Source organism: Azolla caroliniana, unplaced genomic scaffold (genome assembly GCF_043228905.1).
Source record: "Azolla caroliniana isolate FFs.n. ecotype wild unplaced genomic scaffold, voAzoCaro1.0.p SCAF_3, whole genome shotgun sequence".
Lineage (NCBI taxonomy): Eukaryota > Viridiplantae > Streptophyta > Polypodiopsida > Salviniales > Salviniaceae > Azolla > Azolla caroliniana.
Genome location: NW_028230438.1, coordinates 25802211 through 25827036, shown reverse-complemented (window position 1 = coordinate 25827036; position 24826 = coordinate 25802211). Strand labels below are relative to the sequence as shown.

The 24826-nt window shown below is 39.6% G+C and overlaps 3 protein-coding genes across 6 annotated transcripts; all 3 read left to right on the top strand.

The window, feature by feature from the left end:
- The first annotated feature begins 2235 nt into the window (after positions 1-2235).
- On the top strand, positions 2236-5234 carry LOC147866891 (TLC domain-containing protein At5g14285-like). The gene is made up of 3 exons (XM_087317410.1): positions 2236-3166; positions 3683-3755; positions 4981-5234. The coding sequence occupies exon 1, from the start codon at positions 2303-2305 to the stop codon at positions 3098-3100; it is 798 nt and encodes a 265-aa protein (XP_087173536.1). The 5' UTR covers positions 2236-2302; the 3' UTR covers positions 3101-3166; positions 3683-3755; positions 4981-5234.
- A 2221-nt stretch (positions 5235-7455) lies between these two features.
- LOC147866890 (MND1-interacting protein 1-like) lies at positions 7456-12069 on the top strand. Of its 4 annotated transcripts, XM_087317407.1 has the most exons (6): positions 7456-7604; positions 9629-9668; positions 9755-9884; positions 9990-10106; positions 10191-10873; positions 11248-12069. In XM_087317407.1, the coding sequence occupies exons 2-6, from the start codon at positions 9642-9644 to the stop codon at positions 11755-11757; spliced, it is 1467 nt and encodes a 488-aa protein (XP_087173533.1). In that variant the 5' UTR covers positions 7456-7604; positions 9629-9641; the 3' UTR covers positions 11758-12069. The 4 variants fall into 4 exon arrangements, with proteins under 4 accessions (XP_087173533.1, XP_087173532.1, XP_087173531.1 ...); XM_087317406.1 differs by having other exon boundaries at positions 9990-10873; XM_087317405.1 differs by having other exon boundaries at positions 9755-10106.
- A 3073-nt stretch (positions 12070-15142) lies between these two features.
- LOC147866889 (uncharacterized) lies at positions 15143-17728 on the top strand. Its single transcript, XM_087316785.1, has 3 exons — positions 15143-15668; positions 16212-16933; positions 17030-17728. The coding sequence occupies exons 1-3, from the start codon at positions 15143-15145 to the stop codon at positions 17726-17728; spliced, it is 1947 nt and encodes a 648-aa protein (XP_087172911.1).
- Positions 17729-24826: the final 7098 nt, after the last annotated feature.

Sequence of the window (24826 nt, the reverse complement as noted above, 5' to 3'; positions counted from 1 at the left end):
GACAAAGCTTACATCAAAAATATTAAGCCAATGGTGAGAGGGTTCCTTTGGTCGGATAGAGACAATGGAATAACGATAGCTAAAGTGGCATGTGGTTGTTTAATCAAGGCGAAGAACCAGGGAGGACTTGGGCTAGTGGATCCGGTTCACCAAAGTAACGTTCTACTTGGTAAGCTTCTAGTGTGAAGTCTGCAACCCAAACTAAAACTGTGGAATGTGCTCCTTAGGAACATAGTTAACCTTTGGTGCCGAAGGAATGGTGGTCCTTGGTAGTCAAATACACGGTGGTTGTTCAGTCTAGGTCTAAAGTTGAAATAACCGGCTAGCATGAAGGATAGGATGGTTTGCACCATAATGAAGGCATGGTCAAGTTTAAGAGAAGGATGCAACCGGAAACGTTGGATGAATGGTTACAAGAAGCATTGTTTTGGAACCCTCGGATCAAAAGCGAAGACGGTATGATGCTTGGACAGAAAAAATACTTGCTTGGGGAAGGATGATAGGGTACAAGATTAGGTTGGTAGGAGATTGGGAGGTTGTCAACATGAATAGGGGGAGGGTCATGTTGTTAGTAGTGGGTTTACTGGAAGACTAGCGAAGGTGACTCAGTTGATAGATAAGGTTGTTGATGGATTAGGTAAGTTGAACGCAGAAGAGGCTATTGGGTCAGGTTGGTTTGTAGGTGAGGGTGATGCAAAACTTATCCGTGGGAGGTGCCCAACTAACGAGGAGCGTTTGTGGGGTAATCTAAGTGCATTGACGGATGATGGCAGGTGGTTGGCTATGTGGGTGGCAATGTTGGAGGGTAAGAGGTTGCAATTGAACTTGAACCCTAGGACACTTGATCATGACTGTAAAATATGGCTTTTCAACAAGAAGCCATTATATGATTTGGAGTGGGAACCATTGGAGGTATGGTGGTAGACATTGGGAACAAACAATTTGAAAAAGTCTTTTGAGTATAATACTAAGCTAGGCAAATGAATCATTGGCTCCAACTCGGTGGGTCTTGTAAAGATTCACAATGGTTGGAAGGATAAAGGTATATCAGATGACAACTTGAAGATGTTTTGGATGAGATTATGGGCATTGGATACGTTAGAAAAAATAAAGGCTTCGTTGTGGCTTCTTAGTCATAAGGCAATACCTGTAAGGGAGTGATTGAGTTCTCGTGGTGGTGAGGCTAGTTGTAAGTTATGTGGACATGCTTTGGAATCAATCTCTCATTGTTTCTAGAATTTTATAGAGGCAATTAACATCTGGAGTAGAAGCCTCAGAATTGTAGCAGCTTGTGTTGTGAATGGGAGCGTCATGTGGGGTTCTATATAGGGATTGGCCCTAAAAGGGGGCGGAACCGTTAAAAACCTATAGGGACATGGATTTATAGTGTAGGATGGTAGTGTGTTCCAATGTGATGGGGCCTTACACAAATTTTGAATTTTTTGAGGAGATTTGGCTTATGGTGGCGTGTTTATCGGTCTAGCACATTTGGACCAAGCATTGTAAGTTTGTTTTTCAGCGGCAAAACCTCTCATGTGGTGAGGTGATGTTAAATATATGGTTTAAGCTAGTGGCATGGCTGCATGCACGAGCGGTATGACTCGATTCAAGGGGAATCAGATGAAGCAGAAAGGGCAAGATCAAAGTTCTCGTTGAAATGGGGTGGTTCTCTCATGATGGTCAAATCTTTGATGAGGCCTAAGTGGAACTACCAGGCGCCTAGGTGGTTGTTTCCGCCAACGACTCCCAATATTGTACATGGGATTTAAATATGTATGTAGGATTAACATAGTCGTGTTACCCAGATATATTTGTTATAAAAGAGTTCGTTGGGATAAGTAGAGACGGGGTAAAATGGGGCTTATTTCAGTTTTGTTGGAGATTAGAGGCCGCATGAGTTTTTTGCTGTTTTTTTTTTTACTAGTTCTAGAGTTGTTCCTCCAGGTTGTATATTTTGATCCCAATGTGGCTTTGGGTTGAACTCGATTGTATTCTATTTGCTAACTAATGCGAAGTAGTGTATTATTTTTTTGGAAAAAGAAAAGAAAAGTATGGGAAGGCTACTATTGTAATTCTTGTAAAGTAGCAACACATAAACAAAATTCATGTCAAAATCCCCTGCTTGTTTTGACTCCCTTCTTGCTTCGCGACAAACTTAAGTGGTCTTCCTCCTCCTTCAGGCACAGAAACAGAAATAGGGTTTCTGCGTCTCATCGAACAAGCAGAAAATTCCTTTGAGTTGTCTATGCCACTGGCTAGGGTGTAGTGTGGGAAAGAGACAAAGAGAGGTACAGACAGAGATATGGAGATCGACGGCGGAGGAATAGAAAACAACAGTTGGGTTCTTCCGTGGAGCATCATTCTCTTCATAGCCATCTACATACTGACCCTAAACACCATCTTCAAGTCCAAGAAACATCAGACTAAGATAGAAAGACACGAAGCAGCAAGCTGTTGTATGTCTATAATACATGGAACAACCTCAACAATCCTCACTATATACAATGTAATGCATGTCAAAGACCCTTTGAACAATCTAGACTCACAGAACACTTCATTCCAAAATGCTTTAATGGAGTTTAGTAGTGCTTACTTCATAGTCGATCTTCTTCACTATGCAATCTATGTCCCAGATCAGGTCCTATTCATCCTTCATCACATTGCGACCACCACGTATATGCTCTCATGTAGGTTTTACACACATCACGGGGCCATTTCGGTTATGCTTTTACTGGGTCTTGCTGAATCGACCAGCTTAATACAAAATATATGGGCGATTTCTTTGATATATCGTTATCTCAATTTTCATCGATTCTTGGACATTTTGTTCATACCTGTGTATACTGTTGCGAGAGGGGTGTTAGGTCCTTTGCTTACATGGAAGCTATGTGCATTTTACCTATTTGGCGGTGCTGACCATGTCATCCCGAGATGGCTCGTCTCCTATTGGATGTTTACTGTTGTTTTTGCCATTGCTGGTAGTATATTTTGGGTCTCTACTTTGTGGGCTAAGCTTCTTTCTCGAAGCATTCAACAACGACCTGGTGATAGTGATGCTGATGTCTCTCCTGACCAGAAGAAATCTGGAAAAGCGAATTGAATAATCAAATTGTTTTTATTTATTTAAGGAAGAGCTTTTTGGATTTTTTCTCAATCTGAATTTGTGGTATGTGATTTTTTCTTTTGTAATTCCATCGAATAGATTTACTTGATGCTTCATATGTTTTGGTCTGAAGATTAATTGCACATCTGAATTTAAAAATTTCTCCATGTATTTTTCTTTTCCTTTTTTGTGAATCCATGAAGTCTATTATTGCTAACATCATGTCTTTTATTATAAAACATAATATTTATTTATAGTAGAAATTATGATGTTAATAATGCTTTATATTGATGTGCTCACATCATATTTTCTATTATAAAAAACTTCTTTTTTTCAAATTTTAACTGAATTGACTTATTTTTTTTCTCAGAAGCAGACACCTGAATTCATTTCCACTCCCTTCTATATTTATATTCGCAAATCAATTTTTGGAAGATTTAGGGCGAATCTATTTGTTTTCATATTTAACATTGTTTCGCTGCTTTATATTATCCCTCTTGAGTCTTAATTATATCGTTTGTTGCTCATCCGAACTTGAGTTTGTGATATATGGTTTCCCATTGATCTTTTCTTTTGCAGACTGTATCCATCGGATTTAGAGCTGCTATATACGTTTTTCCTCTAAAGGATTTGTTGCACATCCCAATTTGAGGTTTGTGATCTGTTAATTGTTTTCTTTTATGTATCGATTCAACAGATTTACCACTGATCTTCGTAGTTTTATATTGTTCCTTGAGAGGATTTATATTTGTTTGCTTGAATTGGATTAAAGAGTTGTATCACTTTTTGCAAAGAACCCATTTTGAAGAGATTATATAGATCTGAGAATCCGAAAGATATGAAAAGGAATTTTAATATTGGTCATGCCAAACTGACCATCATTGTTTCAAAACAAAGTTATATTTCCCAAAATCTGTGCTTATATTTGGTAAGTTGTATGAATTGTTTACAAAGCCACTAACGGTGTTTATGTTTTCATAAGTACCACTTTTGTTTACGCTTTGGTCATCCAAAAGGCTTCATATTGATGTGCTTGAATTGGATGAAAATTTTCATATCATTTATTGAAAATGCCATTTTTGAGTTTATGAAAAAAGTTGGATTGAATCTAACAGAAATGCCCTTAAGATTTAATAGCACCGTGAAAGAAAAAATGCTCGATGCCTGTAAATTCTGGTCTCACATACTCTAGATATAAATTTTAGAGAAGGATTGATTAAAGTAGAAGGATTCCACTTTTTAACCTGAAAAGAGGTGAAATTGATTTGTGTTCACTGATCTTCAAATTCTTGATACCCATGAAAATCCAGATCTTAATGTATTAGAAAGATTTCTTGCTCATAGCTAGAAGTATGAATCCTTAATATCTATTCTAGTGAGAAATACAAAATTAATTTATTAGAATGATGTCTTGCTCATAACTGGAAGTATGAATCCGTAATATCTATTCTAGTTATATTTTGTTAAGAACATTATGAAAAAACATGTCTCTGTATTTCAGATATTGGAAAAACTATGATCACATTGCTCTGAGGTGATACATATGTTTGAGGTCACCAATCCTTCTCTGGGTGATCTGACATATCATTAACAAAAATCAAACTGGAAATTTCCTGAAACAGGATTAGGGTTAGAGCGGTTAGAGCAAGAATTTTTAAAACAACTAAATTCTGTAGAGCGGAAGCTGCTTAGGAACATTCAATTGTTTATATTGCCTGTTCGTGGAATGGTTTTGGTTCTTTGTCAATTTTCAATTGCAGTTGAGTACATATTTTCGTTGTAATTGTGTAAGACAAGAGGTTGCCTTTTCCGCTTATGCTGTTGTTTTCCATCATAGGGTGAATCCTAAACATGTTCTCTTTCTCGTGTCTGTGAAGGATTGGTTAAAGAGTTTTCCACAACTACATTGGACTGTTGATCAATTGAAAATCCTGATTTTTGTGGACGGAACTTGGGTGCCAAAACGTTCCTCTTATCATTGGGTTATCAAAATCTAAATGTTTTGTTTGAAACTTTTTTCATTGCTATTACTCTTGCATTATTATCTCTATACACTATTTTCTGCACATTGGAATTTCCTTCATAAGGATTTTGCATTAATATATTGATACAACATTTTTCACTTCAATAATTGTGATGGAGAAGAAAAATGGAATTAAACATAGGAGTGAGGACCTTAACCCATGAAGACTGTAATAGATCTATCTTGGTAGTAATGTTTTTTGCTTCAGTAGATTGATCAAGCGAAACTTTTGAAATCCATATCTTATAAAACATTTTCAAACTTTTTGTTGGTTATATTTTTTTGCTAACTTATCGACCCAACTACCATAAATTCTATAAAGTAGAAAGCTTCTTGTAATTTTTGTGAGGTTTAAGAATGAGAATCTATATCTTTACAACTCAAGAGGTTTACCTTGCCACATAAATCCTCACAATTCTATTATAAGGCTTTGGCGGATTGGTCATATTATTGGCAAATTCATGATAATGTTAAGCAATCATTGACCGCACAATCATAACAAGGAGTGCCTAAGCATATTGATCACTCTTATATACAAGCTTGCTAGAGACAATTTCACACTTTTTGTGCTGTAAAATTTGTGCCAATTTCAATGTCATAAAGCCACTTTTCAAGGATAAAGTTTTTTGTCTTGGATAGAAATTAGAATGGGAAAGAGAAAGAGTTTCCACTGTCCTTGATATTACAAATAATGAGCTTTACTACTACAATTTCTTATTATAAAGGAATTTTAGAAATTTATATAATGTAGCCAATGAAGGAAGAATGTGATGAATTAAGATGTAATCCTATCGAGGATCAAGATATACATGCTGGAGATAGGTTAGATTATATGTATATGTGTGCTTAGTAATTTAGAGTTTTCGATCAAACGTACTTGGACAAGTAGTTGTAGCAAACATTTCCTATTGATTTGTCTAGTCTCCAAATTTCATATACATAAGTGTTTTCCAACCCACAAATTTGTGACAAGTTCTATGGAGGATCAAGTACGTACAAAACAAAGAAAATCTAATTATATATATGTGTGAGAGATGAGAGAAGAAAATGTATTAACAAAATGAGATGATTATACATTGATAAACAACTAGTCAATTGTATCGCTAGACTTATAATCAAGTGTATACCAAGTATAAATCAACACTAGATAGAAGCCAATGAGCTTGCTTTTTATAGAGCATTCTATGTGTAAATACCTAATCGCATTTTATATTGATGGATCATGGCAAAGTTAGTGGCATATGTATATAAAAAGCATCCATTTCATTCAATATAAGGTATCCCCTATCCGGTTATTGTGAGGGTAGAAATTCTCCCAAGAAGTGCATTCATGTGAAAGTGTGGTTGAGCTTGACATCTCATCATAAAAAGGAGTGTAAGGAAAAGTAATGCTATGGGACAGTGAATCACTTGGACAACAAGGTTAAAGTTCAATACTCACGAAAGGCAATGAATGTGAATCCCCTCCCGTAATCACACCTTGATAATAAATTGACCCTAACTATGGTTGATTTATGCCATTGTTAAAGTGGGAGTTCCTTAGAATTGATTAGGGACGACAATGAAGAGGAACGAAGGGAACACCGATTGTTGCTTGGAGTCGTCGCCCAATCCATGATAGTGAGCCTTACACCCCCATCTAGCCTAGGCTTCACACTAATTTATTCTTATATCCCCTGCCTCTTTCACCCCCCCGCCCCCATCAAAGGACTTCCACAACTGAAGAAGGAACGTTAATTTGGCAACGCCCATGGAAAGGATTGAACGTGGGTTCTCTCAAAATTCCAAAGCCTCCTAATGGAGAGAGGGAGTGGGGGTGAAGCATGTATGATCTCGAAGAGGGTAAAAGATCACAAGGGTAGTTGTTTTATCTTCACTATAATATATTACATAACATATTTGAAAAGGGGTTGGATTGATAATTTTCGAGAGTAATAAGGCTCTTTGTGATAATAAACTTACACCAGGGCTGCATCCCAATAGTTTCTCGTACGTGTAATATTTTTCCCATCTCTTGTATTTATAACGTGCCGAATTGGGCCGCATGCACGTGCCCGGAGAGGCAAGTTTCTCTTTTGCTATAATATTTTCGACTTGGGGTAGAAGCTGACCTGTTTTTCGGGTAGAAAGGATGCGGGTAGGGCTCCTCAAGCCTCCCTGTTTCTATCATGTGTTTTTGACTTGGTGCTATTAGGGTTAGGGTTTTGGATCCTTTTTTTTTTGTTTGGGGTGGGGGGGGGGGGGGATTAAATCAAATGGATAATTTGCAAAACAGAAGAAGGGTACCCTTTATTAATTATGCGAGGGGTATTTTTGATATTTTCCTGTAATTTGTGTGTGGAGGTCAGTCAGTCTCTCTCTCTCTCTCTCTGCTAATTTACAGCCCTTTCTCCTGTCCTTCTTCAACTGCAGGTTCCATCGACATCGCCACTTTTCTGCTTCTTCTCCTTCGTCTTCTTTCAACCCTTTATATCTCAGGTATTTATGTTTCTTAAACTTCCCTCTCGCTTATTCTGGAATTCAACCAGAGAAAATAGCGACTTTATGCCGTGGAAACAGTTTAACTTAAGCAAACAAAATGGATACTTTGTTGGGGATCTTTGGAGGAACACATCCTATATCTCCTTTTCTTCGATCTTCAACTCAATTATTTGTTTGTGAGACCCGTTGATTCTTTTCATCCTTATCTTTGCTTTCTTCCTGTGCGTGATTTCTGATGAAATCTCTTAAGATTCCTTTTATAAAATTTTGAACGGAAATTTTTTCTCCGTAACTTTTCTACATGCAGGTAGGCAAAGAATAAATGGAAAATATACGAGAATGATTACTATAGAAAGTAAACCATTTAGAACTTTTTTATGACATTGTTCATCTTCATATAGCTAAGTGGAAACCACACAACAATGGATGCTATTGAAAGGAAACCAGTTATAAATTTTTTATAATATTGTCATCTTCTTACAAGAGCAGTAGTGGTGATTTCAGTTTATAGTGATCATGAGGAGTTTAAAATTTTGTTATTGTTCTGTCTTCATATCAATAGCGTTAGTGGTATTTCACCTTATAGAGGTCACGAGGAGCTTAACATATTTATCTAATTCTCGTTTAGAAGCTTTTCTCTCTACATAGTTGACATATATATTATGTATTTATTGATGGAATAAAAACCAACCGTGTATCTGGTTTTCATTCAGAATTTCCTCTCTCTACATGGCAAGACAAATTAAGTCTGTGAATGGATTAAAAACAAAATTTTATGTGATTTCCATTTAGAAGGTGTTCTGTCCATAGAGCGAAGACATATTATGTTTATTGATGGAGTAGGTATAAAATGTTTTAACTGATTCTCATTCAGAAGCTGTTTGGTCTACATAGTGACGATATGTTATGTTGATTGATCTATGTAATACTTTCACTAGAAATTTATGATTGCATTTCGGTAATCGCTATATCTAAGGTATAATAGGGCCTAGCTAATGTGATTGACATGAAGGGTAGATCTCCTAAAAAATTCCTAAAAGATTTATTTATTCAAAAAAAAATGTTTTCTGATTCTTATACAGATGCTGTTATATATCTGTGTGTGTATGTGTATATGTTGTGTGTTTACACATATATGCTGTATATGTGTATGTATGTATGTAATGCATGATGCTACCGATCTCTGAATTGCACAGTTCCAAGTCATAGACTAGTTAAGGCAAGATTAAATCTATTTTCTTCAAGGTGGTTGTGTGGTAGGGTGAACATTTTGAAAGTATTGGAAATGTATCCTTATTGTAGATTTAGTTTAGATGGTCATGTATATGGAGGTACAACTATCTAATTCTACAATCCCACTTTACTGAACCTTTAGTTTGCTTCATTTGTGCCAGATCTGGAGATAGCCACTAGGAAAGATTTATATAGTTCCCTTAAAACGGTAGATTCATAACAAGGTGAAAATGTTTCAGTGATGAGGCATTATTGCAATCTTAGTTTTGTTGGCAATAATGCAGAGATAGAAGCTAATTAGTACCACTCTTCACTCTTCTTATTGGGCCTTTCATTAACATAGTATCATATTTTAGAACTTTCACCCAAAGTGAATCACTAATCAAGTAGGCAACTACATTGTGAAATATTTGTTACTAGTGAAAGTAAATGACTTAATATGATTCCGAGATCTGTGTACAAAATGTTCCTTACATGCAGTAATATGAGATTCTACATTTACCTTAAACATTTACTGATGGTATGTAAACATTTACAAAAGTATAGCAGCAGGTGATTGAATTTCCAAGATATCATCATCGTATCTGTGAGATTAAAATGATTTCCTTGGTAAATTTCATTTAAGGACAAAATAGAGATGGGTAATTGTCTGAAATTTAAAGTTGCTTTATTTGGGACAATATATTTAATGACTTAAATACATTATCAGCAAGAATTATTATCGTTCTGAAATACTTACAAATAAAATACTCATGAATGCATTCGCATTTGCTCATGAAGATTTACAGTAGAGGAGCTGTGATGGAAGATAGTACTACTCTCTTGAAGGTATGATCCGTTCTCTTTGTTACACAAACAATGACGGCTCTTATGTTGGCTATTCAGTCTGGATCTCACATCCACATTTATCTCAGGCATCACCAACGCATTCTACGAATACGCATCCAGAAAATACTGGCACAAACTCGCCATCGATTATAAATCAACCTGGTGAAGGCTTTCTCCAGGCTAATGAAAACACCACAGGAAATGCTTTGAGCTTTAGTGAGAGTTTACAGGAAATCCATAATCTTGCTTTGAACACTTCACTTTCTTTAGATGCTTGTTGCTATGGTGAAAGAAAACTTACAAGGGGTATGCAAATATCAGGTCATAACTTGGCCACTCTCTCGTCTGTGAGTATTTCTTCCGATAATGGTGTTGTCTCAGGAACAAACATTGCTCAATCATCATTTGTACCAAGACATGAAATCCCATCGTCGAATGGTAAACCTCAGAAGCATAAACAAGTTAGTAAAGTAACTACTTCTGGAATATCTGATCATGTGGTTCCTTGTTGTGATTGCAAAGAAACCACAGTAGGGTTTAGTAGTCCTGGCACAGAGTTATCTCTGGCCATAGCATCAGTTGTAGATAATGGAGCTGAACAAGATGTAGGAGACTCACATTCACTCCTTAGTGTGAATTCACAAACGCTAACAGATTGTAGTGCTGATAAATCCTCATTAAGGAAGGATGAAATGTATATGAAATTAGTTCAGCAAGTGAGAGAGTTGGAAGTTCAACTCCAGGAGAGAAAAAAATGGGCTCATCAAAAAGCATTGCAAGCAGCATGCAAATTTAGCAAAGATATGGCCGAACTCAAATCTTTAAGGTTAGAGCATGAAGAGATTTTGCGTTTAAAGAGAGATACTCAAGCGCTAGAAGATAGTACAATGAAAAGACTTACTGAAATGGAGAGTGCGCTTCGTAAAGCTAGTGCACAAGTGGATAGGGCTAATGTAAATGTAAGGAAACTTGAAACTGAAAACGCAGAGTTGAGGGCTGAAATGGAAGCTGCTAAGCTTAGTGCATCAGAATCTAATGCAAAGTGTCAAGAGGTTGTGAAACGAGAGAAGAAATCTTCGAAAAAAATACAAGCATGGGAGAAGCAGAAGACAAAGATGCTAGATGAGTTGTTGAAACAGAAACAACAGATCTCTCAAGTACAAGAACAATTAGGAGAAGTGAAACGTCAACAACATGAAGCTGAGGTCAGTTCTCATATTGTTCTAGTAGATTTCCTATAGAGATATCCTAATTCAATGGTTGATTTTATTATAAGTCTATTTCTGCATATACAGTATATCAAGGAAATAGGAGCAATTATGATAAGTTGAATGTCAAACAACATGAAATGGAGGCTAGTTCTGATGTCTTGAAGGATCCATAGTTATTAACTTATTTCCTAATTTAAGACTTGACTTGATTCTATTGACAATCCATTACTCCTTGCATTTCTTATACAATTAACCACTAAAAAAAGAGCGAAAAAGAGAAGGTAGTCCTGATGTATTCAATAATCTCTGGAGAAATAACCATACTTCAATAATTGATTCAACAAAGAAATACCCATTTCATTTTGTAGATAAGATGGAGACAGGAAGAGAAAGCGAAGGAAGAGGCAATCACTCTCGCAAACGCTGAGAAATGGGCCAAGGAACAAGTGGAAGCTACAACAAAGAGAAAAGAAGACATCTGGATGCAGAAATCCGATGCTGATTTGCAACGACATAGAGATGATCTTAAGAGGCTCGAAGATGAGCTCGAGCAATTGAAACTAGCATCAGAATCATGCAATAAAGAACTAAAATCAGGAATTGTCTCTCACTCTTCAGATGCAAATGGTTTGCAGGCTTTAAAAGACACACGATTCCGTTTCTTACAAGAGCTCGCCGATCTTGAAGACTCAAGAGGAGATATTCAAAGAGATTGGGAATGTGTTATGTGTATGTCAGAGGAATGCTCAGTGGTTTTCTTACCTTGTGCACATCAAATTGTGTGTGTGAAGTGTAACGAACTTCATCAGAAGCAAGGAATGACAGATTGCCCATCCTGCCGAACCATCATTCAAGAAAGAATTCATGTTATGGGGTGAGAGGCATCTACTTTTGCCTAGTGAATGGATAAATATATATTGTTAATATTCCTATAATGTTTAGGATGGCAGTGTTATAGTTGGTGCCATATTGATGTGAACCACCATTTGGAAGTTCAAACAGGGAGTTTTGCATATGTAATTTGCATTAAATAAGTCTGTTCTCAATGAGCTGGGATAAGGTGTGCATGCAAAATTATGGATTCCTTATCATTCTATGTTAGATTTGTTATTGGAAAATTGTATCAGAAGTGTGGATGAGTGTTCCAAATTGGTGCAAGAGTTTGAATATAAGTGTTTCTAGTTCTGACCTGTAAGATCGTACGATGTCTTTGCATGAAATAAGTTCTATTTTTAAATGAGCAATCGTAAAGTGTATGCTGTGCTTCTATAATAACAAAGCCAGTCATGTTACGTAAAAGCCACTCCAAAGGATTTGTTAGCATTCTGATGCTAATTTTGCACTAACGAATGTTATTTATATCAATAAAAGAATATTTTTTGAACGTTCTGGAGCTAGATTTGTGCTGAAGATGTGTATTCCTACAATAAAAACCAAATATGACAGAATAAGCTCATTGGATATGAAACTTATTTCTATACATAAAAGGGTTTGTTACCATTTCACACTGGGTTTCTATGGAAGAAAGTTAATGTATGGCAATAAGCACCATTTATGATTGCTATTACTGAAAGAGTTCACTTTAGTATTTATATCATTAACAAATGATTCGCTGTTTTGATTTGTCAGTAAACCCTAAACACCCCACAGAAATTGGTGTCGTTTGATTTTTAAATCATATATAGCATATGTAAAAAATGTGTGCATTTGAACTCACAAAGAATAGTTATGACATGAATTTGAAACATCAAAATAATAGAGCACAAATGTTATGGGAAACATGACAAAAATGAAAGAAATGAATCAGAAGTTGATGGCTCAATATTTTACTTATATAATTAATTGAGAGTGTTTGTAGAACCAAATTCTGAACCAATACAATAGGACCCTAGGTTATATGGTAAAGAGCCAAATTGCTAAGAAACTTTTGGAATTTATGAAGACGGAAAGCGAGTCAAACTTTGGGTAACTTGCTATACGGCAAATGTTGGATTATATGAAGAGAAGTCTAGAGTAGATGAAGAAGTGTTTCAAAAGCTTTGACAAAGTGTACAAGTCTCCAAAGTAGTTTTCTTTTATTGTAACTACGTATCAATAGACGAGCTAGAGTAGATATTATTGGCGAAATAAATGTTGCATAATGGTCGATGAAATCTTCCACACACATTTTACTCCTTATTTCCAAATGACTTTTTCAACTAGAAATCAGAATACATGTAATGTGAATTCTGGTTGGCCTTTATGGAGATATAGTCCAAGGAGTTTAAGATCCGTTATCATCCTTGTGGATCTTCACCAGGGTAAACTCCCTTTCTTCTATCCTCTCTCTAAGCCAAGGATGTCCTTCCATTAGTTACATAAAAAGGTCATAACGGCTACAACAATACAAAGTATTTTTTCCCCAAGCCCGTCTTGTGTAAGACAATGGCTGAGGAAACAAATCTACGTACTCCAAAGTAGAGAAAACAATCCACTAATGGGAAGCTATTCCATAGACACATTGCAAGCTATCCATATCCATAGACAACAACAAAAGTAGCTATATTCGGAAACAAGCACTTGCAGGTCATAGTTATGAACCATTTCAATACTTCTTCAACCTGCGGTTGTTCAACATAATCTTTATCCCAAAAACCGAATGCTACCACAAGCTTTCAAGGTAGATAATAGTGTATTCCATGCATGTACATCTTGGATTTGAAGGCGATCAAGTACGTTATCTGCTTTTTCAAGAAAACCACATTTCACATTCGTGAATGTAAACGCAACAAGTATGCTTTCTCTTTCTACATCAACCATCTTATCGGATTACCACCAACAAATTAAGTCAAGTGTCCTCCTCTCCTCATGAGTTTATGCTTCGGCCGCCACACCATCATCACTCATCCTTATAAAAAATATATAAATTGCTTCGTTAAATATTCATCAACCATCTCGTCGATTACCACCAAATTCCTGCACATAAACAATAAAATGAGTCTAGATTCCTCATCTTCTCATGAGAATAGGCTTCGGCCTCCACACCAACATCACTCATCCTTATCCAAAACATAAATTCTACTTCATTAAGTCCACATCAACCATCTCGCTGAATACCACCAAAATCTTGCACATACAACAATACAACGAGTCTTGTTTCCTCATCTCCTGGTGAGAATATGCTTCGCCCCCTACACCCTCATCACTCATCCTTATCCAAAAAACATACATGCTGCTTCATACCGCCAAAATCTTGTACATACGAACAACTATATGAGTCTAGTCTTCTCAAGAGACTATGCTTCAACCCCACACCACCATCACTCATCCTTATCAAAAACATGAATTGTGCTTCATTAATCCACATAAACCATCTCACCCTCGCTGATTTACCACCAATATCGTTTACCTACATAAACAAAATGACACTACTCTACTCTTCTCCTCATTAAATTATGTTATAGCCCTCAACACCATCATCACACATCCTTATCCAAAATCAGAAGATGCTTCATTTTCCCCATCCACCATCTCACCCCTATCACCTCACAAGACTACCCCTATCACATTTGCCTCTTTTATGTCCTTCCTGTCAACCTGTAAGTTAAAAAGGAAAGAAGAAGTTACTATATACCTCACAATTATCTTTGAAATAAGAGGTAGGAGGCATTCTTTGTAAGGTGGATGACACTTCGATTGTCACAATGCAGTCTGATAGTTCTTTTGTGGCTTCGACAACAACCATATACTCCACTTTTGTGGTCGATAGAGCCACAACCTTCTGCAACCTCGACTGCCAAGAGACCGCCCCCCTTGCATATGTCATCACGTATCCAGACGTGGACTGGCTGGTATCAACATAAGCCGACCGTCTGTAAACCCTTCCAACACGTGGTTACTTGAGCCTTATATATGGTGAGAGCCTTATTCGTCCTGTCTATGTGGGATATCTCATAATTTTCTCTTTTTCTTTCGCAACTTCTTACCCACATAAGTTGACACTTAGATGTCCGTTTCTTATGTAGTAAAGTGCACCTCTTCAAGATCTTCGTCTTTTATACTAAGATATTAAACTTACTTAGAATTAGTATATTCACTATTATTGTTTAAATGATTGACACTTGATTTTGAACGTTTTATGTGATTTTCACACCATTGCCGAAAATCTTCACGACAACGTTAGCTAGACGGTTACAACCTTATCTTTCTGAATTGATTCATGATTCTCAGATAGGTTTTATACAAGAGCAAAGTATTTTTGATAATATTATTCATTTTTGGGAAATGGTAGCTTTTGCTGAAGGGCAGAATCAAGAGTTGGCAATGCTATTTCTGGGTTTCGAAAAAGCTTATGACAGAGTGGATTGGAATTTCATGGAGGGTACTTTGCTTAAGATGGGTTTTCCAAACAAATGGATACGAGGAGTTTCAACATTATATCGTAATGCACATAGTTCGGTTTTATTTGCAGGGGATATTGGTAGGCGTTTCTCTATTTCAAGATCAGTAAGACAAGGATGTCCACTTGCTCCTTTTCTGTTTTTATTAGTATCTGAAGCGTTTTTTGTACACTTAAATTCTCAACATGTTAATATCAAAGGTCTAACATTTCCATTTGCAGATGTTGGTCTTGTTAATGAGTTTGCTGATGATACAACTCTTTATATTCACGCCTCACAATTTAACTTGTTGCAGGTTCAAAAAGCTGTGGATGACTTCGCAGATGCATCGGGTGCGTTGATCAATTGGGATAAATCATCAGGTTTTTGGGTGGCTTCGGGAAATCCTCCATTTAATGCTCCTAGCGCAGGTTTCACGTGGATTCCTAAAGGGCACTCCATTAGGTATTTAAGATGTAGAGTAGGGTTAGGATTAAAGGTAGATGATATGATTGCGCCCTTATTCTTAACATTAAGAAATAATCTAATATATTGGAATAAGGAAAAGTTATCCTTAGCAGGACGTGTAGTTGTTGCTAATTCTGTGCTTTTGTCCTCCATTTGATATATAACGTCTACATGGTTGTTTTCTAGATCAACAATGCTTAAAGTTCAACGACTAGTGTGAAATTTTATTTGGGAAAATGATACGGTACACAATACTATAGCAAAGGTAGCTTGGTCGGTTCTTATACAACCCAAACAAAAAGGAGGTTTAGGTTTGATTGATCCTTTTATGCAAAGTAAAGCATTACTTGTTAAACATGTTGTTAGGTGTTTATTGCTAGGACAGGACTTATGGAAAAAGTTTTGGATGTGTCATTTATATAAATTTAAACCATCGGTTGGTGGTCAATGGCATGATAGTCTTAGATGGTTCTTTAACTAAGATTTTCCGTTGTCTAAATTGACAGTTGGGTCTTTACGTTTTTTTAATGGAATTCTAAGGGCATGGGAAAGTATTCGTCGAGCACTTGTTTTCTTGCCACCAAAAACATATCATCAATTAATGCGTCAACTGTTGTTATGGCATCCTTTGTTTATTGATGAAGCGGCATGTGTTTTGGGTTTACGACCTAGGTTATCTTGGGCTGCAATGGATAACAGACCAACTCGTACGGTTGCGGATTGGATTAATTTCCTGCAGACTTCAGTGCAAGACCAAAAGACTAGGGTGTCTAATTTCAGAGGGGCAAACATTATGCTCTCTCAAGTGTCAACGGTGTACCAGGTAACACTACCAACTTTGCGTTTTGGTCATTTTCTGAATTGGTATGATATGTTTTCGAGACTGAATATACTTATAGGAGCTCTTTTTTATACTCAAAATGGCAACCTCTACTTTTATGAAGTTTTGGATAATGGTAGGTTGTTGTTAGTGGAGGGTGAGTCTTCAATTATGTCTTCTGCCAAGCAGCTGCCAGTGAGAGTAATTGCTAGGTTAGATAAAAAGATATTTATAGATCCTAATCCATTAATTGCTAAGTATTCATCTCATATGTGGGTTTTACACTCTAGACCAATTGCTGATCTGCAGTGGGATCCATTAGATTATGGTTGGAAGTTACCCATGTCTGACAATACGCAAGCGAAAGTTCTTCCATTTTTCGCATATTCTGTGTCATTGGGTAGAAAGGTTTTGTTAAATGAGATAGACTCAATTCTTGTGGGGAAAAAATATTAGGAGGAAGGTAATGTGTCATCTTCATATATGTTGAAGTTCTGGAAACAGTTTTGGTCACTTAAATGTATGAACAAGGTATTGCACTTTCGATGGTTAATGATTCATTATGCATTGCTAGTAGGAGCTTTATTGAGGGGAACAATACTTGATCGATCATGTGGTAGGTGTGGTTTTGCATCTGAGACATTGCATCATACTTTTTGGGAATGTGTTACGGCCAAATATTTTTGGTCTCGTATTCTTAGGCTTTTACGTCGTAAGTACAAGGCTACTAAATTCACGTGGGGTACAATGTTTTGGGGTACGTTGGCTCAAGAAACTATTTTTTATCATCATCATAATTCATCGTTGACTTTACCTGTGAAAAGTTTTCAGGTGTACATTACAAATAGCTCCTTGCAGGGAGTCAAGTTCTTTTCTAGGTGTTATGTTTGGAACATTATTTCCTTTTTGGCCTTATGGATTATTTGGAAAGCAAGGTGTTCTAAAACATATAATGATGAACAAACTAATGTTGTGGATCAAGTTAAATCTTTCTGGGAATTATTGGTAAATACGGTTAAAGGTGAATATGATAGCTATAAGGGTTTTGGAAATGTGTCTAACCGGAAAAGAAAGAGAATTAGAAGAGTCTGGTCAACTATTCCTATTTTCTTGGATGTAGCAGGTGAAGATGTAAAGTGGAATTATGTTCCACCTCGGTGGTTATTTTCGCCACCAATGCCATTTATATTGAATACAACATGATTAAATAGGAAGTCCACATTAATTTGTCATTAGGTCAGTAGTGCATTAAGTTTGTTTGTAGTCATGGAAGTATTTATAGTTGGTAAGGATGTGTTGAGAATCAAGCTCAACTTGGTCTAGTGTGTGAACTCACCTTGAGAGTGAAGAGACACTCCAACAGTCAAGAGTCACCATTATGTCACCACAGTCTTTGTATTCTAGCATTTAGTATGAGTCATAGAATCATATTCTATGACACATAACTTATGAGCTTTCACATTCCCCATGCTCCATGAGGCTTGTAGTTAATGAAGAGAGAGGGTGACTACATAAAGCACCCTCCTCCCACCTTGTATAATGTAGAGTCTTTCTCCTTTGCCAATATACTTTTAACCTTGTGTATACTTTGTGTCTCTCTCTCTTTCTCTCTCTATCTCACACACACACACAGTTCACACCTATTCCGCTTCACAAGAATCAATCTCTTGATTCTTTACATGGTATCAGAGCGATTTGGTAGCTCGATCTAGCCCATTCGCCTCATCGTGATCGTGTGTTGTGCTCTACGCCGACGACCAAGAACTGGCTCATAGCTATCGTAGCGTCGCTACATAGCTCGCATTCGAAGAGAGAAGAAGAATCAACATAATGAATACTCAAATGAGGAGCGCTCTCCCTACCGAGAAGTTGGTTCGAAACAACTTCGCATCTTGGGAATACAAGATGCACCAATACCTTGTCGGACAAGGCTATTGGAGCTACATCAAAGGAGTGCATGAAGACCGACCCGCCGAAGCGGCTCCCGGGTACGCGACATGGGAGCAAGCCGCAAACCGCGTGATGTATTGTTTGGTGACATGTGTTCACGACCACATGCTCGGTTACATTCGAGAAGCCAAGACGCCGAAGGAAGCGTGGAAAAATCTACGAAAGATTTTCGGCGCCAACACGACCGCGAGGAAGCTTCAACTCCGCCAAGAGTTGAACAACATTCAACAAAGGGACATGTCCATCACGACATACACCTTGAAGATCAAGGAGCTTTGCGACTCGCTCGGCTCAATAAACGTAAGTATAGATGATGATGAGATGGTTCAAATATGCCTCGGCGGCCTCGCACCACGGTTCGGCGCGATGTGAACCGCCGTTCTAGCACGGGAGAAATCTCCCTCCTTCTTCGAGCTCCAATCAATGCTATTGGTCGAAGAAAACCACGAGCGTACGAGGAGCAATGAGTCGGAAGGCCACATGCTCTACACGCACTCTAATGGAGGAAGAGGATGCGGACGAGCGAGAGGCCATTTCGGCCAAGGACACGACGGACGAGGTTCGACCTATGACAACAACTCCCAATTTCGGCCGCAAAACGGAGGCCAATGAGGAACCTTCGCAAGAAGGGGGAGCTTCCACTCCGGCCCGAGCCGTCAAAACGCAACCGAATGTGGATATTGCGGAAAGCTCGGCCACCACGAAGAAGAGTGTCGAAATAAGATGCGTGACTCGGCTTCCACAAGCTGACAACTCACGAATTACGCACACAATTCCGACTACGAAGAGTATAGCGGAATGTACGGGAACAACTCCGACTACGAAGATTGTGGCGGAATGTATGCACGCAACTCCGACCGTTGCGGAATGTTCATGATGAAACATAGAGCAAACTCTATGTCAGCCTCTACCTCAACTAGTGTCCTCAATCCGGAGGACGTATGGTTTGTAGACTCCGGAGCCTCAAACCATATGACATCCCATAAAGAATGGTTTCTCGAACTTCGAGAGCCGGAGCAACCCGGTTATGTCGAAACCAGAGATGACACTACGCACCCGATTCGGCACATCGACAATGTCCCGTTCGGCGAAAGAGGTAAGCAAACATACATTAAAAATGTCTTGCATGTTCCCACCATCACGAAGAATTTGGTCTCGGTCGTCCAAATGGTTGAGCAAGGGATGCAAGTACGATTCGATCAAGAAGGGTGCTTCATCGAAAAAGAAGGCCGAATCATCGCACACGGAAGAAGAGAGGGCCGAATGTTCATTCTCGATTCGCACGAGATGAAATCCGCCATGTTCGCGAAAAGCTCGAAAGCTGACTCCGACATAGAGCTATGGCATAAGCGAATCGGCCACATCAATCTAAACAAACTCAAAGCAATGAAATCGAAAGGAGTCGTCATTGGACTCTTGACATTCAAAGAGAAGGAGATTGAAGGTGTATGTGAAGCGTGCCAATTCGGCAAGCAACACCGACACCCATTTCTGAAGGAGCGGAACATGAGCAAAGGCGTACTCAACGTAATTCATTCCGATGTATGGGGTCCGGCCCAAACGACGACATTCGGCGGATGCCGATATTACGTGCTCTTCATCGACGACTTTTCTAGGCACATTTGGATCTATCCGATGCGGCAAAAGAGCGAAGTGTTCGGACACTTCCAAAAGTTCAAGAATGAAGTCGAGAAAGCCAGGGGCCGACATGTACGATGCCTTCGATCGGATGGCGGCAAGGAGTACTTCTCGGATGATTTCACGGCGTATCTCCGAAAGGAAGGAATTCGGCGAGAATTCACTTGTCGACACACTCCGCAACAAAATGGAGTAGCCGAGCGCAAAAATCGGCACATCCTCGAAGTAGCGCGGGCCATGATGAACAAGAAGCATATGCCCAAGTCATATTGGGCCGAAGCGGCAAATACGGTAGTCTACCTAATGAACCGGTGCACAACATCCGGCGTGCACGAGGTCACTCCGCACGAAAGATTCTTCGGAAAGAAGCCGAACCTATCACATGTTCGGATATTCGGCTCCATTGCGTACGTGCACATCCCCGACGAGAAGCGTCAAAAGCTCAACCCGAAGTCGGAGAAATGTATTCTCGTAGGATACTCACTGGAGCAAAAGGGGTACAAGTGCTACAACCCCTCAACTCGAAAATCTCGGGTAAGTCGAGACGTCGTTTTGACGAGTCCGCATCCTGGTACGCACCAGAGACAACTTCGCCTCCGACTCCGCTCGACCCGAAATCCACCGAACAAGAGATAGAGGATGAAGATCATCTTACGCGCATGTTCGAAGAAAGTCCGATCACGACCCGACTGAGCGGACCACAAAAGCCTTTGAGCGATCAAAGCACATCACGGCCTAACCCGAAGATGGACAAAGGCAAGGCGAAAATGGCGGAATATGAAGACGATCGCTTCGACGACAATGAATCGACTCACTCACTCGACAGTGAGTTCGGCGGTTTCGAGGTACCAATCGGAGCTAAGAAAGCCCTCATCTCTGCAAATGAAAAACTCTGCCGATCCACTCGTGAAAAGAACCCCGTAAGCCGATTCGGCTACAACGATTACATGGATTACCATTACGCCTTTATGATGAAGGTAACGATAGTATGGGAGTCGGAAACCTTTTAGGAAGCCGCGAAGGACCCGCGATGGATCGAAGCAATGAATGAGGAGATGCAGGCAGAACGGAAGAATGAGACGTGAGATCTCATTCTCAGCTCACCACACAAAAAGGCGATTGGATGCAGATGGATCTACAAGGTGAAGTATAACGTTGATGGCTCCGTAAACCGCTACAAAGCTCAAATCGTTGCGAAAGGATACGCTCAGACACATGGCGTCGACTACGAAGAGACCTTTGCCCCGATGGCAAAGATGACGATGGTGCGGACCGTAATTGCGATTGCCGCGGCGAAAGGGTGGCACCTCCATTAAATGGACGTCAAGAACGCCTTTCTACAAGGCGAATTAGAAGAGGAGGTGTACAGGATCCAACCACCCGGCTTCAACTCGAGCACTCATCCAAAAGCTGTATGCCGACTCAAGAAGCCACTCTACGGCCTCAAGCAAGCACCGCGTGCTTGGCATTCGAAGATAACGCAATATCTTCATCAAATCGGCTTCCGTATGTCAAAATCGGACAACTCCCTCTACATACGAAGCGATTCCGCAAGTCCGATCGTCATCATCTTATATGTGGATGACCTAGTAATTGGAGGTGAGCATCTCGTCGAAATCAATAAGGTCAAATCCCTCCTTTCCGACAAGTTCGAGATGACGGACATGAAGGAGCTCCACTACTTCCTCGGCATCGAGGTAATTCGGACTCCGGCCGGAATCATGATCTCTCAACGACACTACATCCTCAACCTGTTATACAAGTTCGGGATGGCTGAGTGCAAATCCGTGGCAACCCCACTCGATCATAATCTCAAACTAGATGCGCACTTTGGCACCAAAGCGTGTGAGCCGACTCAGTATCGACAACTCATCGGGAGTCTCATCTACCTCACGATCACTTGAGCCGATCTCAGTTATCCGGTCGGTCTCCTTAGAAAGCCAATTCATGCAAACACCGCGTGATACTCACTTGGATTGCGCTAAGCGAGTTCTACGATACGTGAGTGGCACAATGGATTGCGGCATCCTCTACAAGACTGCGATGCCAATACGACTCGAGGGGTACACCGACGCCGATTGGGCCGGCTACAAAGCCGATAGAAGATCAACCTCCGGATTTGTTTTCTCCCTCGGCAACGGAGCAATATCCTGGAGTAGTAAGAAGCAGCCTACCGTCGCTCTTTCGAGTACGGAGGCGGAATACAAGGGCGCAACCATAGCTGCGTGTGAAGCCGTATGGCTCAAGTGGATTTTGAAGGATCTGGGCGTACCCATCAAGGATCCGACTTCCCTTTACTGTGACAACATGAGCAGTATCTATCTGGCTCGGAACCCGGTGTTCCACGCGCGGACAAAGCACATCGAAGTGCACTATCACTTCATCCGAGAGCGCGTTCTGGCTGGCGATGTCGCCCTACAACACATTAGCACCAATCTTCAAACGACCGACATCTTCACTAAAGAAGCCTTAGGAGCCGACAAGCTATGGCAATTCATGACCGATCTCGGATTGACGATCCCTGACCTGCCAAGCTTGAGGGGGAGTACTAAAGACACTATGCAATAACGCGTGGATTCTGCAACCACGCAACGAAGTAGCGGAGAGCCGATCTACCGCGCAAAGCTGCGAAGAAAGACGCAAGCCGAAGCACAGACTTCGCAACTACGCACGCAAGCCGAAGCACAAACTTCGCACAACGCAAGTTGGAGCACGGATTCCGCAACTCCGCATAAAGCGAGCCGATGCGAGTCGAAGCGGATTTCGGATACCGTATGAAACCGACCCGACTTGAGCTTGAGGGGGCGTGTTGAGAATCAAGCTCAACTTGGTCTAGTGTGTGAACTCACCTTGAGAGTGAAGAGACACTCCAACAGTCAAGAGTCACCATTATGTCACCACTTTGTATTCTAGCATTTAATATGAGTCATAGAATCATATTCTATGACACATAACTTATGAGCTTTCCCATTCCCCATGCTCCATGAGGCTTGTAGTTAATGAAGAGAGAGGGTGACTACATAAAGCACCCTCCTCCCACCTTGTATAATGTTGAGTCTTTCTCCTTTGTCAATATACTTTTAACCTTGCGTATACTCTGTGTGTGTGTGTGTGTGTGAGATAGAGAGAGACACACACACACACAGTTCACACCTATTCCGCTTCACAAGAATCTATGTCTTGATTCTTTACAGGATGAATGATGGTGTTGACGGCGGGCTGAAGTACATTTTTAGGAGGGGATGCACACAATACATTTACGCTATTGTTGTTTGTACAGGTTTTAGGTGGTGAACGAACAGATGGTTGATGTAGAAATGAAGCACATTGTGGATGTGGAAAATGAAGGGGATTAGGAGTCATTACAGGTTTGAAATGGTATAAATCGAGATGGGTGATGAGGTATTGAAGCAATTTGTCTAGTTTTTAGAGACGAGAGAATCATGGTGGTGTTGCGGGCTAAAATAAGGTTTGATGCGGGGGCAAGTTGTATTTTCATTATGATGATTCATGATGGTAGTGAGAATTGAAGCATCATGTTTCTCGTGAAGAGAGGACAAGTGAAGATGGTGCGACGACAGAAGTATATCATGGTGGAGATGGGGAAATTATTTACACCTAAATTTTGTTGTTATTTTCTTACAGGCCCTTCATGGTAAGCGGTTAGATGTTTGATGGGACTGAATGAAGCAGTTTTTTATGTGATAAGGATGAGTGAAGATGGTGGGGTGGTCGAAGCAGAATAGCATGAGTAGGTGAGGAAACATTTACACTAATTTCTGTTGCTAATACAGGATTTTAGTGCACATTGGCAAATTGCTTAGTAGCAAGATGGTTGTGTAGACTGAATGAAGAAATTCATTTTTTTTATGATAAGGATGAGTGAAGATGGTGGGGGGGTCGAAACCGACTATGATGAGTGGGTGAGGAAACTTGTAAACTGTTTTTGTGTTGTTAATACAGGTTTTGCGTGGACATTGGCAAGATGCTAATCGACGAGATGGCTGATGTGGATTGAAGGAATAATTTTTATGAGATACGGATGAGTGAAGATGGTGGGGGGGTCGAAGCCGACTATCATGAGTGGGTGAGGAAACTTTTATACTAATTTCTGTTGATTATGCAGGATTTTAGTGGACATTGGCAAGAATCTGCAAGATGCTAATCGCTGAGATGGCTGATGTGGACTGTATGAAGAACTTTTCTGTTATAAGGATGACTGAAGATGGTGGGGGGGTCGAAGCATACTATCGTGAGTAGGTGAGGAAATCTTTAGACTAATTTCTTGATGTTAATACAGGATTTCCGTGGACATTGGCAACATGCCAAGATGGTATACAAAGAGTCTGACAAACAATCTCTACATGAATTCACCAAAAGGATGGGGTTTTATTTCAACTACATATAGATGGAAGTGTTTTTGTACCACATGGTGGAGTTGAGATGGGACAGGGATTGCATACCGAAATTGTATAGATTGCGATTACTTTATTTAGTAGTCCTTTGAGTTCACTGCTTATCTCTGAGACAAGCACATAAGGTTCCAAAGGCTTCTCCAACAACAGCTTCAGCAAGATCAGACTTGTATGGTCAGGCAGTTTTAAATGCATGTGAAGAAATAAAGTCTCGCAGGAAGATTGTGGCTGAGAAGGGAACGTTTTCATCAGTCGCAAAGTTGGCGAGTGCTTGATATTTCCAACGTATTGATCTGTC

What these genes read in the sequence shown, in the direction of transcription:
- LOC147866890 (XM_087317408.1), top strand. Translation starts at nt 9,642, where the DNA reads ATGGAAGATAGTACTACTCTCTTGAAG. An exon ending in ATAGTACTACTCTCTTGAAG is followed by an intron (nt 9,669 to 9,754) that starts GTATGATCCGTT and finishes CATTTATCTCAG; the next exon opens with GCATCACCAACGCATTCTAC. An exon ending in GTCAACAACATGAAGCTGAG is followed by an intron (nt 10,874 to 11,247) that starts GTCAGTTCTCAT and finishes TTCATTTTGTAG; the next exon opens with ATAAGATGGAGACAGGAAGA.
- LOC147866891 (XM_087317410.1), top strand. Translation starts at nt 2,303, where the DNA reads ATGGAGATCGACGGCGGAGGAATAGAAAACAACAGTTGGGTTCTTCCG.
- LOC147866889 (XM_087316785.1), top strand. Translation starts at nt 15,143, where the DNA reads ATGGTAGCTTTTGCTGAAGGGCAGAATCAAGAGTTGGCAATGCTATTT. An exon ending in ATTTAATGCTCCTAGCGCAG is followed by an intron (nt 15,669 to 16,211) that starts GTTTCACGTGGA and finishes CTAAATTGACAG; the next exon opens with TTGGGTCTTTACGTTTTTTT. An exon ending in CTGTGTCATTGGGTAGAAAG is followed by an intron (nt 16,934 to 17,029) that starts GTTTTGTTAAAT and finishes TTCTGGAAACAG; the next exon opens with TTTTGGTCACTTAAATGTAT.